This window comes from Lolium rigidum, chromosome 4, assembly GCF_022539505.1.
Source record: "Lolium rigidum isolate FL_2022 chromosome 4, APGP_CSIRO_Lrig_0.1, whole genome shotgun sequence".
NCBI classification, from domain to species: domain Eukaryota; kingdom Viridiplantae; phylum Streptophyta; class Magnoliopsida; order Poales; family Poaceae; genus Lolium; species Lolium rigidum.
Genome location: NC_061511.1, coordinates 56,578,488 through 56,590,350, shown reverse-complemented (window position 1 = coordinate 56,590,350; position 11,863 = coordinate 56,578,488). Strand labels below are relative to the sequence as shown.

Below are 11,863 nucleotides of genomic sequence, written 5' to 3'. Positions count from 1 at the left end.
AGGGATTCAATTGGTGAAGCTCTAGATCTAGATCTCCTCTCTCCTTTCCCCAAAAATATGCAAGAAATAGTGGGGGGATCAAGAGGAGGATCAAACTCTTCAAGGTCAACAATGGAGGAGAGAGAATGGAGGGGAAGAAGTGGTTGGGTCGGAGGTGGAAGAGAGGTATAAATAGGGGGCCCAAAATATAGCTGTTGGAGGCAGAAAAACGGTCAGATTCGCGCCCGAGCGGTACTACCGCTTGTCAAAGCGGTACTACCGTTCGCACGCGAACTGTGCGGAAAACAGGCGAAAAACCGGCCCAAAGCTGTACTACCGCTTGTGGAAGCGGTACTACAGCTCGAGCGGTACTACCGGGTCGGTACCGTCCCAATACCGGACCGGATCCAGCGTCTCACAGAGACCAAACCGGTACCTGACCGGTACCTGACCGGTACTACCGCCCTTTCCTTTTTTTCTTTCTCTAAACTGCGATACGGAAACAGCAATATCTCGAGCTAGGAAACTCCGATTGAGGTGAAACCAATTTTGCCGGAAAGAGGGCGACAAGAGCTACCTCTACACAAGGTGAAAACATGGAAAAGAGTGGATGGAGATTTTCTCATGGTCATAGAGGTGTAACCTCTCAATATGGTATATCGGGAAAATCATCACCCTCGCACATGCAACATGCGATGCATCCGGAATCCGTTTCCGATGAGCTAGAGCTTGTCATGAGAATGAACACAAGCTCTAACCCATCTCATGGATAAGAACCAAGAACAACCAAGAAACACGATGCAATGCATGCAAGGTTTGAGCTCTCTCCGATGATGCGACCTACTATCCTATCGAGCACAAACCTTAACCTTGCGCGTTCCTCTCGAGTCGGCAAGCTCCGTCTTCATCCTCATCAACCTTGTACGTGCCACCGTCTTCCTCCAACATACACGCCACCGTCTTCTTCGATCTTGTACGCACGCCACCGTCTTCATCCATCTTCTACGCCGTCTTCATCTCTCTTCATCTTCAACACGGTCTTCGTCTCTCTTCGACACCGTCTTCGTCATTGTACTCCATCTTCTCCATCTTGCAACCTTGAGACCAACACATGGCTATGGACTCGACCTAAGATAGATTCTCAATGCAACCGTTAGTCCATAGGGATTATCATCAATTACCAAAACCACACATGGGGGCTCCATGTCTTTCAGATACAAGTGGTCATATTTCTGACTGAAATCCTACATGTTCGGTATTATTTATTTAGATTTTACCTAATGTTACTCTCCACTATGTTAGCGAAACGTGACATAGCGTGTGCCTGCGTGTTGTAATCTCCACCGGCCATATTGATAAGGCTAGAGTGGTTATCTAGATTGTGTTCTAGAGTCTTCCTTGTAACAAACGCATGTATATCCTTTTGGAGTTGTTAGGTTAAACTCCGTATACTACTAACACGCACGGTGTGTTCCGAAAGGGGTAAGACACTTTAACCCAAACTTTCACACACTATAACTCGTCTAGCTAGCTTCTGTTGTTATATGGTCATCATCGCGCGAATGTCGATGCACCACCACAGCACAGCTCGCCAGTCTTGGTCGTACGCAGGGACTACATGAAAGATTGTCGGCTGCTGCTGCATTCGAGTGAACTGCACGAGCAGCCAGCCGTGTGTGCTCTGCGAGTAGGACGCCTACCAGCTCGACCTCCCTAACTCCAAGGCTCCAATAATGAAGGAGAGTAGCAGTAGATCTGGGGGACGCATTCATTTCAGTTCATCGCTGCAGATCTCACTGCACTAGCCGGGCAGATCCTCCCTCTCTGCAGTGCTGTCACTGCAATTGCCGCTGCCACGTGCTCTGTGTTCCCTCAATCAAGGAATCAACTTTACAGAAATTCTGAGCAATAGAACTGCTAACAGTCCGAATTTCACACCAATACTGAAAAAACAGGGCATTGTTTCACATGAATACTGGAAAAAATAGCTCCAAGGCTCCAATTTTATTTTGTATTAACTATTCTTCTGGGGGCTCAAATTGCTGGAAATCCATGCTGTTAATTCACCATGTCATCTGCCAGATTTTCTCCACACTTGCTACAACAGCGTCTTATTGCACTCCACAAAGAGATTTTTTTAGAGGAGCCCCACATCGAGTCAAAGAATCGCAGGTAAAATCTGAATAAATAATACTATTGCCTGGGGGGAGATCTCCAGAGGATAATTCATGACCCCCCAAAACCAGAACAAAACTGAGAGAAAGAGAAAAAAAAGAACTCAGTGTAAGCAACCTTCTTCCTTTTCCTTTCATTTTCGCCACATTTACATTGACTCCCAAGTCGCAACATTGTTCTCTCCTCATTTCTGCTGAGGACTTCCTCTTCTTCTCCCCATCCCTACCTTCTATGGTGAGTTTTCGGGGCAGAGGTTTTGTGAGAAGTGGGGCTCGGCATGGTGTACTGCCACACCATGATCTGGGAGCAGTCGGAGGGGATCCCCTTCAGCTTGGTCCTGTCCTCCAGCACCACCTCTTGCACAAACTTGATGGAATCCTGCAATCGTATCAAAATAGACCAGATTAGCACTGGACCATTGGGTTGGGTAGGTGTGCTAAGGACATTATTAGCTGGGAATAGCAGTTCAGGTGGCCAAACAGAGAGATTAGTACTGGACCATCGGTAGGAGGGCTGGAGAAATTATTAGCTTCTTGCATATGCCAAGTGGAGAGTGCCATCAGCATCAGCACTAGGTTTCTTCTGGAAATACATTTGTGGTTGTTGGAAATTAGGAGGACACAGATGAAGTAAGGATTTGGTGAGGGACCAAAGTGCTCTGTCATCTTGTTTCAGCAAGCAATCAGTATTTTGGTTATAGTAGTGCATCCATCTTTCAGTAGCAGTAGTGGGATGGAGCTCTAGGAATGATGGGATAAGTAGGTGAGCGGTGAGCCGGTTGGATGAACTAAACCAAAATAAAATTTAAGATAGGAGTGTATGATAGCGATGGTGGGACAAATAATTGCTAACTGTTCTTGGCCATGTCAAATCAGAAAGCAAAGTTGATATTTGTGTAAGTTGGCCAGTGAATTCAAATAGGAGATAATATCTCAGGGATGAGCAGATCAGGAGATGAAACCACAGCACCTATCGTTACTTAACCATTCAGCTAAATTTATCTTTTGTTACCTCGAAAGTTACTGCAGTACTACAAAGATGCATTTATTAGTCATTTTTAACTGGATAGTTATCAGCGGGTCAAGATGATTTCTTTGATAATTTTACTGTCGTTAGAAATTACTGAAATATGCTCAAGACTGGATAGCATACATTAGGTTAAGCCCTTGACCTGGTCAGTACACAGTTTTGTTGCCTGCCTAAACAAAATCATGACTCAATTCCAAAATAAAAACCGAAAATCCATAAAAGTACAAATCGATTTGCACCAGCCTGTCAAAGAGTACATTGTTCTGAAATTGCTAGTGGCCTTTCACCAATTGATAGGATGAGATCTGTTAATCAGATTGACTTGTAAAGTTTGAGATAAAAAGGGATAAAACAACTCAAATTCATGCTGAAATTATTTGAATCTTCTTTAAGATGAACATGCTCTCAACAATTCTGAGGATCCTAGCTGGTCCACTAATTTAGGAGATTTGTTAATTCAGCTATCGTGAGATCAGGAAACGGACAATTCCAAACTATTTTAGTGTCAGACTCAGTGCCTCAATTAATCAAATCCTCTTCAAATTCCACACTTATTTTTTTTAGAATGTCTAGACAAGTAGTTGCAGAATATGTGGTCATATTACTAAATGCAGTGTGTGGCCTGATCAACAACTGTGGTCTGCCACTCAGAGATCAAATCCTGGCTTAATACTTTCAGTCATAACAAAAATAAAGTTAATTTAGGATCCACCGACACCAAACATGCAACCCACTCAGAGATTAAATAGACATTCGTAAAGTGTGACAAGCATAGGTTGACAGCATTATTGAGAGTGAACTAACCTGTGAAGTGTCCGGTAATGACGTTGGTCGTCCCCACCGCTCAGGGTCCCACAAAATAGAGCTGTTAAACGCAAACCCTGATACGTCGATCGTGTGGGCTCGCGTGCCAGCAGCACCGGCAGGATTCAAGTCAACCTCCGCGTTATATGTCACTGATCGGGTGGTACCATCATTGAAGTTTCTCGAGAACCAACCGACTACTTTCGAGGCACTGCACAGTGGGCCTTCCACCACTACTTTCTTCTCTCCGGCGGACATCGTTGCCACCGGCCATGTGCCAAACGCCCTGTCCATTTCAAACATTAGAAAGAAAATAAAAAAATGTATCAAGTAAATATCGTCCAACAGTCGCTAGCAAACATGTAATTCAGGAGCCATATCAACCTCATCTTGATTGGACAGTAGTTAAGACTTGAGATCTATAGAGAATTGTACACTAAACCTTGCTTGGAATCAGGATCCACCGACACCAAACAGTCATGGGTCAGTTGAGTTTGAAAATTAGAGGGTCTTCTCAAACGAAGATATTTGAACGAGAAAAGACAGGATACCATTACTCCATTGGCACACCTTCCACATGCTGCCTTGTTGAAAGAATCATGACAAAGGCAAGTATTCTACAACTTTCTCTCACTAGACACTAGGCAAGGAGCACATTACAAGGTGAGTGAGTTATTACATGCAACCGCCTCACTAGATGTGGGAATATACTACATCCTCCACTTGCGCACACATGCAACCGAGTGACGAATAGCGTAACTAATGGATATATTAATAACTTCGAAGTTTGAAATGCCTTGAACAAACTAGGGGATGAGACAATCGTTGACAATGACGGAAGACTTCATTGTGCACACATTTTCACAGTGCAATATATGGTCAACCACTACTGTAAATAATGTGCTCAACTCAGGTCATGTACCCTTGTCTGGGCACTCAGTACACAAGTTTTAATATTTTAGACATCTAGGATTAAAATAACCCTTAACTCTAATCCAAAGTTAAACACGGGGGAGACTTAACCATGGTCTAAACCCATGGAAAACTATATTATACTTCATTTGTGGTAACTAAACTGGTAAATCCTGGGACACGCACGCCAGGTCAGATGCAGGACGAATACATGGGGACTGATGCTAAAAATAGCTAGCTCTGTTGTGTTCTGTGCTCCAGCGCCCAGAAAAGCATCAGGGGCCACATGTGCACGCATCACAAGGAACTATACAAGAATAAAAACAATGTGGGCTGGCGAGATGCAGGAAAAGTATGATTGGGGAAAAAGTGGAGTGCTTTGATCTCATCATGCTCCCCTCAGCAAAAAAGATTGTTCTTCATGGGAATATCAACACCATGCTCACATGACATACTCATAAAAGTCAGAATATTACAGTTTCAATTGTATTGACATGACTGTAGTACTGGTAGTAGTACCATATATAGTACTAACAAGGATTTATGTCTTCTTACCATGAAAGTAAGTATTCATAAAAGTCAGAATACTATTGTTTTAAAAGTAAAAGGGAAAGGCCGGTCAAATGTTCTAGAGTTGTACTCCCTCCATCCCATGAAACATGAATGTACCTAAGCACTAAATAGTGTCTAAATACTTCCAAATTTAGACAAACTTCCAACATGTTTCATGGGACAGAGGGAGTACATAAATCTTGTTGAAAGGCCAAAGCTTGAAAGTATTTTATTTGCATCTATTGTCATCTTACAGTTCTAACAGCAGGGTAAACATGCTATGACTGGATAAGCAAAAGCCAAAGAGGAGGTCAAATGTTAGGCCTTTTTTGGATAGAGCAAAGACGGTATGTTTGACCTAGGATTTAAGAGGCTGGGAGCAAACAAACTAGTCACATTCTGTGGTGTTGATAGATACCAGAATCACAATATTGGAGTACAGCTAAGATAGAAATGCATCATGTGTCGGTTATTTCCTCATGTGTCATATTATTAGGTACTCTGGTCAAGAAACAAATGATCGGCGTCATGTATCGGTTAAAAATTGCACATGCTTCTTTGCCAGAATTCAAGCACAAATTTGGTTGCGCATCAAGTGTCGGTTAATTCCTCATGTGCAGTCTCCATGAACAGCTGGCAGTCGCACCGTTGTTGAACATTTTCAACAAAAACAGTGGGCAAATTTGGCTGTGCATTTCAAACAGCCACACATGTGGTCAGAGAAAGCAGCAGAAGTGCATTCTTTTAATAGAATTCTATGGCCAAGGCCTAACGGTTACTATCTTCTACTTCCAGTATTTTTAGCCCATTTCTGCCTGAATCTGCCGACCAATTTTAGGAGCATCAACATCGCAACATTCAAGGCGTGCTTTAGGTTAGTACTACTAGGGATGCCCCGCATGTCAGTGAGCAAACAGCTAATTATTGGTGCTATTAATTAAAACCTCTGTTTTTTATAGCTTTGCTTTGCCCATGACTGACGAGTCACGTTAAAAAGTCTTAATTAAACTAGTAATTGGAGTGGTTGCCGCACAATTTGGTCGTTGGGGGGTGAGCAAAAGCAAAAGATTGCAGATTGAAATCTGCAACAGAAGCATAGTTTGCTGGAATAAAGAAGAGGTAAAGCTAGATCCAAATAATTGACCACTTGCATCATCAGAAGAGCATACATAGTCTCCCAGCACTTGCCAAGTTCATGGTGTGATGTGAGGGGTCAATAATTCTATTCTAACCCTTATTCTCCCCCAGCTAATGACAGCTTTTGTGGCTTCAATTATACTCGCACCAAACTACACGGCTACTAAAACACTTATATATTAGTAAATTAAAGAAGTGGAGGTTAGTGATGAGGAACCCTAGTCGGTGGCTACCTACTGCCTACAGCTACAGGAATCTGAAATTCATTACTCTAGCGACGGCTGAAACTTGAAAGTAAAATTAATCATCTAGATTCAACACCCTGGAAGAACAGAATGCAAACGAGAAAAAATCAACGAGAAAAATGGAGATCGACTAGAGCTTAGAATTGGATAGTGGGGAAAACAAGTGAAGTTTCCAAATTTGTGCTTGAAATTCAGCAAGGAGAAACAGCCACGGATTTTTGCGGGTTGGCGCATTCTATTGATTTCCGATCTAAGTAGTAGAGTAAGCAAGATTTGGGTGAGAAATGGACTCACTCGATCTGTCGGATCTCGTCGAAGAAGCGTGCGTCGTAGACGCCGGCGGCGTCGGCGAAGTGGACGACGCCGGAGAGGCGGTGCTTCTCGACGTGGGCGAGCGCGGCGTTGCGCTGCGCGTGGGCCTCGGCGGCGGCGGTGGTGAAGTTCTCCTCGGGGCGGAAGGCGAGGTGTCTGTACATGACCCCGGTGCCCCTTAGCACCTCGGCGGTCGCCGGCGCGTCCGCGGCCGGCTCCACCACGACCCAGACGACCGGCGGGCGCACGAGCCTGAGCGTGTGCGCGAGCCGCAGCAGCTCCGGCCGCCGCCGCCTGCGCTCCCCCGCCCCCGACCGCGTGGTGGTGACCACAATCAGCATCCGGCGCGGCCCGGTCTCGTCGTTGCCGTCGTCGTCCACGTCCACCGTGGCGCCGCCCCCGCCGGCGCCGTCCGGCGAGGGCGGCGCCAGGTTGATGCGCTGGTTGCCGTTGAGGGCGACGCGGGAGGCGGCGAGCTGGTCGCCGACGCGGTGCGGCGGCACCGGGTCGCCCCCGCCGGACCGCCAGGAGGAGGAGGAGGAGGGCGCGAAGCCGGTGAAGAAGCCCATGACGAAGCAGAGGGAGAAGTGGAGCAGCGCCTTCTTCCACAGGTAGCCGCCCCGCCGCTGCTTCGGGAGCCGCTCCGGCGTCGCCGCCCCCGTCCCCATGAAGCCCGACACACCAAATCCCCAAAGCACGAAGCTTTCAGATCAAGAACCACGAATCAAATGGAGACCCCTCCCCAGATCAAGGAGCCACGAACTGGGCGTCCCCGGATCAGGACGAACAGGAGCAGTCGGAGCTCGAAGGCGAAGGAATTGAGCTCGACGCCGAATGTGGGACGGAGCTGAATCAATGTAGGTGGAGCAAGAAGTAATTGAAGATGGGGAATTAATGTGAGTACTGGATCAGCACCAAGATTTAGTGGGGGTGGTGGAATGTGCCGGCTGGGGAAGAAGAAAGAAGATGAAGATCAGGATGGAAGGTAGGAGGGAGGGATGGAGGTGAAACTGTTGCTCCCCCAGTTGAGGTGGAGGTGAAAATGGCGTTGGAGGTGGTTGGTGAGGGTGGCGTTGGTTTCGTTTAAGAAAGAGGGCGCGCGGGAGGAGGGTGGTGACACTTGCCTGTCGCTCCCTCAAGCCTCAACAGCACCAACATTTTTACTTGCTCCTCTGTCTCTGCGTACCGTATATGCCTTCAGGGTTCAGGCATGTTTTGCCTACCGACACAGAATCTGAGGGAGGCGAGATGAGAACACCTGGCACCCAATTCTGGCAAGGATTTACCAGGAAACAACCTCAATCTGGAACGCAAATTAAGCTTGCTGGATACATTTACCTACAGGTTCCATATGGATGATTTTGAGACGAAACCCCCCCAGGAAAACAGAGCAAGCAACCAAAGAACCTGCCGAACAACCTCATTAGCCTCCAAATAGCTAACACCAACCTCTCAGGGCATCCAATTCAATTGCGCCACTATTGCATACAGTTCCAATAGTTGCAGCACATTCCTTTCTTTTTTTAACTGAGCTGATTTGCAAGCTTATTATTGGATACCAATTTGGATTGGCATTTTTCGGATGTGGCAGGAGGCCCCCAGATCGACCCGGTGGTGTAGCCCTGAAGAATATTAGGTGAGCTGCAGCTTTTGCTCGCCCTCCCTACCTCCCTTTTAATACACCTCTAAACCTGATCTTCAGCTGATCCTGTTTCTTGAACTTAACTTTAAGCCAAAGGAAGATGGTTTTGAGCTGGAGAGGACATCTCTCAGTTGGTAGCGGATTGGAACCTGGAACCTAACTGAGAACGATAAAGCAAAGAATGGAGGTGACATGGCATCAATGGTGAAGATTTCTTTCTAGAGAGAAGGCCACTTCCTTGTTTTTTCGTTCAGGGAATTCATGTCTATTTAACAGTCTTTTTATTTCTCTGAATGAATGAATACAAAGGTGCAGAATTCTTCCATGCTAGTACTGCATTGGTTGGTACAAGTACTATACCATTGTTTGTTGTGTATGTGTGTTGGAGGTGTGTTAGGGATGTACAATAAAGTGATTAAGAAACTGCCGAAAAGTTTGGTGTGAAAAGTATGTGCCAAATTGGAGCCAGGGGTCCAGGCATCTGAAAAGAAAAACTGGTGGGGGGCATCAGCGTCCGGACTGGTACTGTCGGTCTTGGTTAGCTTTGGCATTTTCCCATGACCCAGTGAATAAAGAGTTTACATGGTTTCTATTTTCATAAAGGAACTTGCATGTTTTTTTTGGAATACTGCAATCCATGGAACCTTTTTATTTTCAAAAAATGAGAATCACATTCGGTTAGTTTCAGTTATTTTTAGAATAAACTGATTTTTGTTTTTGCATGAGTAGATATAGAGTTTACAACATAGCTAGAAAATAACACGAATTGTATATTTATAAATGGGATACACAAAACACACAAATATGTGGATCTAGATTAGATGTGCTATTTGTTTGTTATAAATTATAATAGGCCCAACGTTCATTTTTAGTGCATAAATGAGCTAATTAATTAATGAATTTTACACGCATGTAAACTGAGTTCTTAATGACACATAAAAATATGTGTTCCGATTTTTCTAATCAGGCTCCGCCGGTAGACACGCTAAGGTGCACACCTGCTATATTACAAAGTCAATAGAGATAATGGGCACACATGATTCATTTTAGTAAGCGAAAAAGGTGCATGTATGATATTATTATTAAATAAGGTACATCATGTTGACCTAATGGATGGATTTGAGGTCGGTGAAAACGTTGTTCATGCCAAAGTTCCGTGGGTAGTAGTTTTTTTACTCTGGTGTTTGGGGTATCTTTGATTAGCAAACCTCAAAACTGAAATTAGAAATATTGCAGAACCAGTGTGTAATATATCGTGTTGAATCCTATAGAATTAGAAAATTTTCTAAGGTTCCAAATCCACCTAGAAAAATAGAAAAGTGACACATTTTCCCTCCATCGCGGATGGCCAGATCTGACTGGTACTCCACGGTATGGTTATGGAGTAGTCTTCAAAACTTAAATCCTATGAAACTCATCTGAATGTAGTGGCCGGTTCAGGTGGCTTCACCAAACATGGATGGGATTTTGATTTCTTTGCTCATTTATTCTCCTTAGCTCTCTTTGTATGTAATTATTATTAGCATTTCGCGAAAAAAAACTTGATTCACCGAGCATTTTGTGTGTCCCACCTTCAACTTTAATGGTATTCATTTGACATGCGCGTATGTTATCGGCTCACCGTGGTGCATACAAGTTTTCTTGTATGCAAATAAGCTCCTGCTTTTCGCGTCGAATTGATCGACCTTCCTAGTGTCTCTCAACTTTATCTCCTTTTTTTTTTGAAAAATGACCAAAAAATATATCCAGAAAGGAAGGCCCCCGGCCAGTGTGCATCAAGTTCATCCAGACAGCAAGAATTTACGTGTCCTTTGGCACTCAGATTCCGTGCCCACTTGCCACGTCATGATGCAGGCCCCTGCAACACGTGGGCCCGGATGTCACTCGCCATCACAGTACGTGTAGTAGCGTTTCAGTATGAAAGCCACATGGAGGAACTGAATTCCAACATTCAAGAGAAAACATAGCGTTCAAGATGAGTACCAAGTACTAATATATGTGGTGATAGAGTAATGCTAAAAATAAAGATGAAAGTTGGGGCAGGGACATCAGTACCTATAAAATGTAAAGGGTAAAAGGTAAAATTCCCTTGAAAATGTATGATCACCGTGCATCAAGTTCTTACAGATTATTCTTGCATTGCAAAGTTCCTCCCTTTGGCGGCAATATTTTTGTACTAAACTGGAAATGAGATTTAGGTTTGTGGAAGAAAATAAACTAGCTATCACTAGCAGGTTTCAACTACTTCCTACTGTATCAGTTTTGCACACCCTACCCGCTGCAACTCGCAGGCCCCAGGTGTCGCAAAAAACCACAGTACGTAGTACAATTTTAGCATCAAAGCCACGTGCAGAACTGAATTCCTACATTCAAGAGCAAACGCAGTGTTCAAGATGAATACGAAATACCACAGATGTGATGAGTAATGCTAAGAATGAAGATACAAGATAGGGCAGGGCCATACGTGTAAAAATAGACTAAAACAGGCATTAGACACGCACGCAATCAGCAACAAATCACTCCGGAATATATGGAGAATTTGCTGGGATTAAGACAGATCATCTCTCCCTAGCAAAATTTCTTTCTTTCAGGGGAGTGGTCAATTTTTGAGAAGCCCATGTGATCGTATCCTACCAGCTTATCTTCCAGATAATACTAAGAGCTAAATGCTGGTATGTATTGTAATACAAAAGGTCAACTATTGACGATCTCGAGTAGTTAGGGAACATTTGTTCTACTACTATGTGTCGGTTATGTAGTTATATTAGCTTGCTAGAAGAAAAACACAGAAAATGGTTAGCTTTGGATAGATGTTACTCTCGAAAAACTATTGCTTCCAACCTACTTTAACCAAGTGGTGGGTTGCATTGGCTTCATAGAAAAATAGATAATGATTAGCTTTTGGTAGCTTGCTTGCTCATGCTGTGATCGAGAACGTCTTACCTTTGTGGGGGGTTAGAAAACGGACGGGTCATATACTTCTCGGTGTCATGGTGGAGACAAAATAAAAGAGTTTTTTCATTTTCTACTGCCACAATATTGTCTTTCACTGAACATTCTTTACCAAAACATTGAA

The 11,863-nt window shown here is 44.2% G+C and overlaps 1 protein-coding gene across 1 annotated transcript; it reads right to left on the bottom strand.

Moving 5' to 3' along the window:
- Positions 1 to 2,018: 2,018 nt before the first annotated feature.
- Positions 2,019 to 8,998, bottom strand: LOC124708405 (probable beta-1,4-xylosyltransferase GT43A). Its single transcript, XM_047240080.1, has 3 exons — positions 7,128 to 8,998; positions 3,988 to 4,273; positions 2,019 to 2,532 (listed from the first exon to the last, which is right to left on the bottom strand). Exons 1-3 carry the CDS (start codon positions 7,811 to 7,813, stop codon positions 2,377 to 2,379), a joined length of 1,128 nt encoding a protein of 375 aa, XP_047096036.1. The 5' UTR covers positions 7,814 to 8,998; the 3' UTR covers positions 2,019 to 2,376.
- Positions 8,999 to 11,863: the final 2,865 nt, after the last annotated feature.

Excerpts from the sequence above, each read along its gene's own strand:
- LOC124708405 (XM_047240080.1), bottom strand. The coding sequence starts at position 7,813 with ATGGGGACGGGGGCGGCGACGCCGGAGCGGCTCCCGAAGCAGCGGCGG. Across the intron at positions 4,274-7,127 it reads GACGAGATCCGACAGATCGA|GGCGTTTGGCACATGGCCGG; the intron begins GTGAGTCCATTT and ends TGAAATGGACAG. Across the intron at positions 2,533-3,987 it reads CATTACCGGACACTTCACAG|GATTCCATCAAGTTTGTGCA; the intron begins GTTAGTTCACTC and ends ATACGATTGCAG.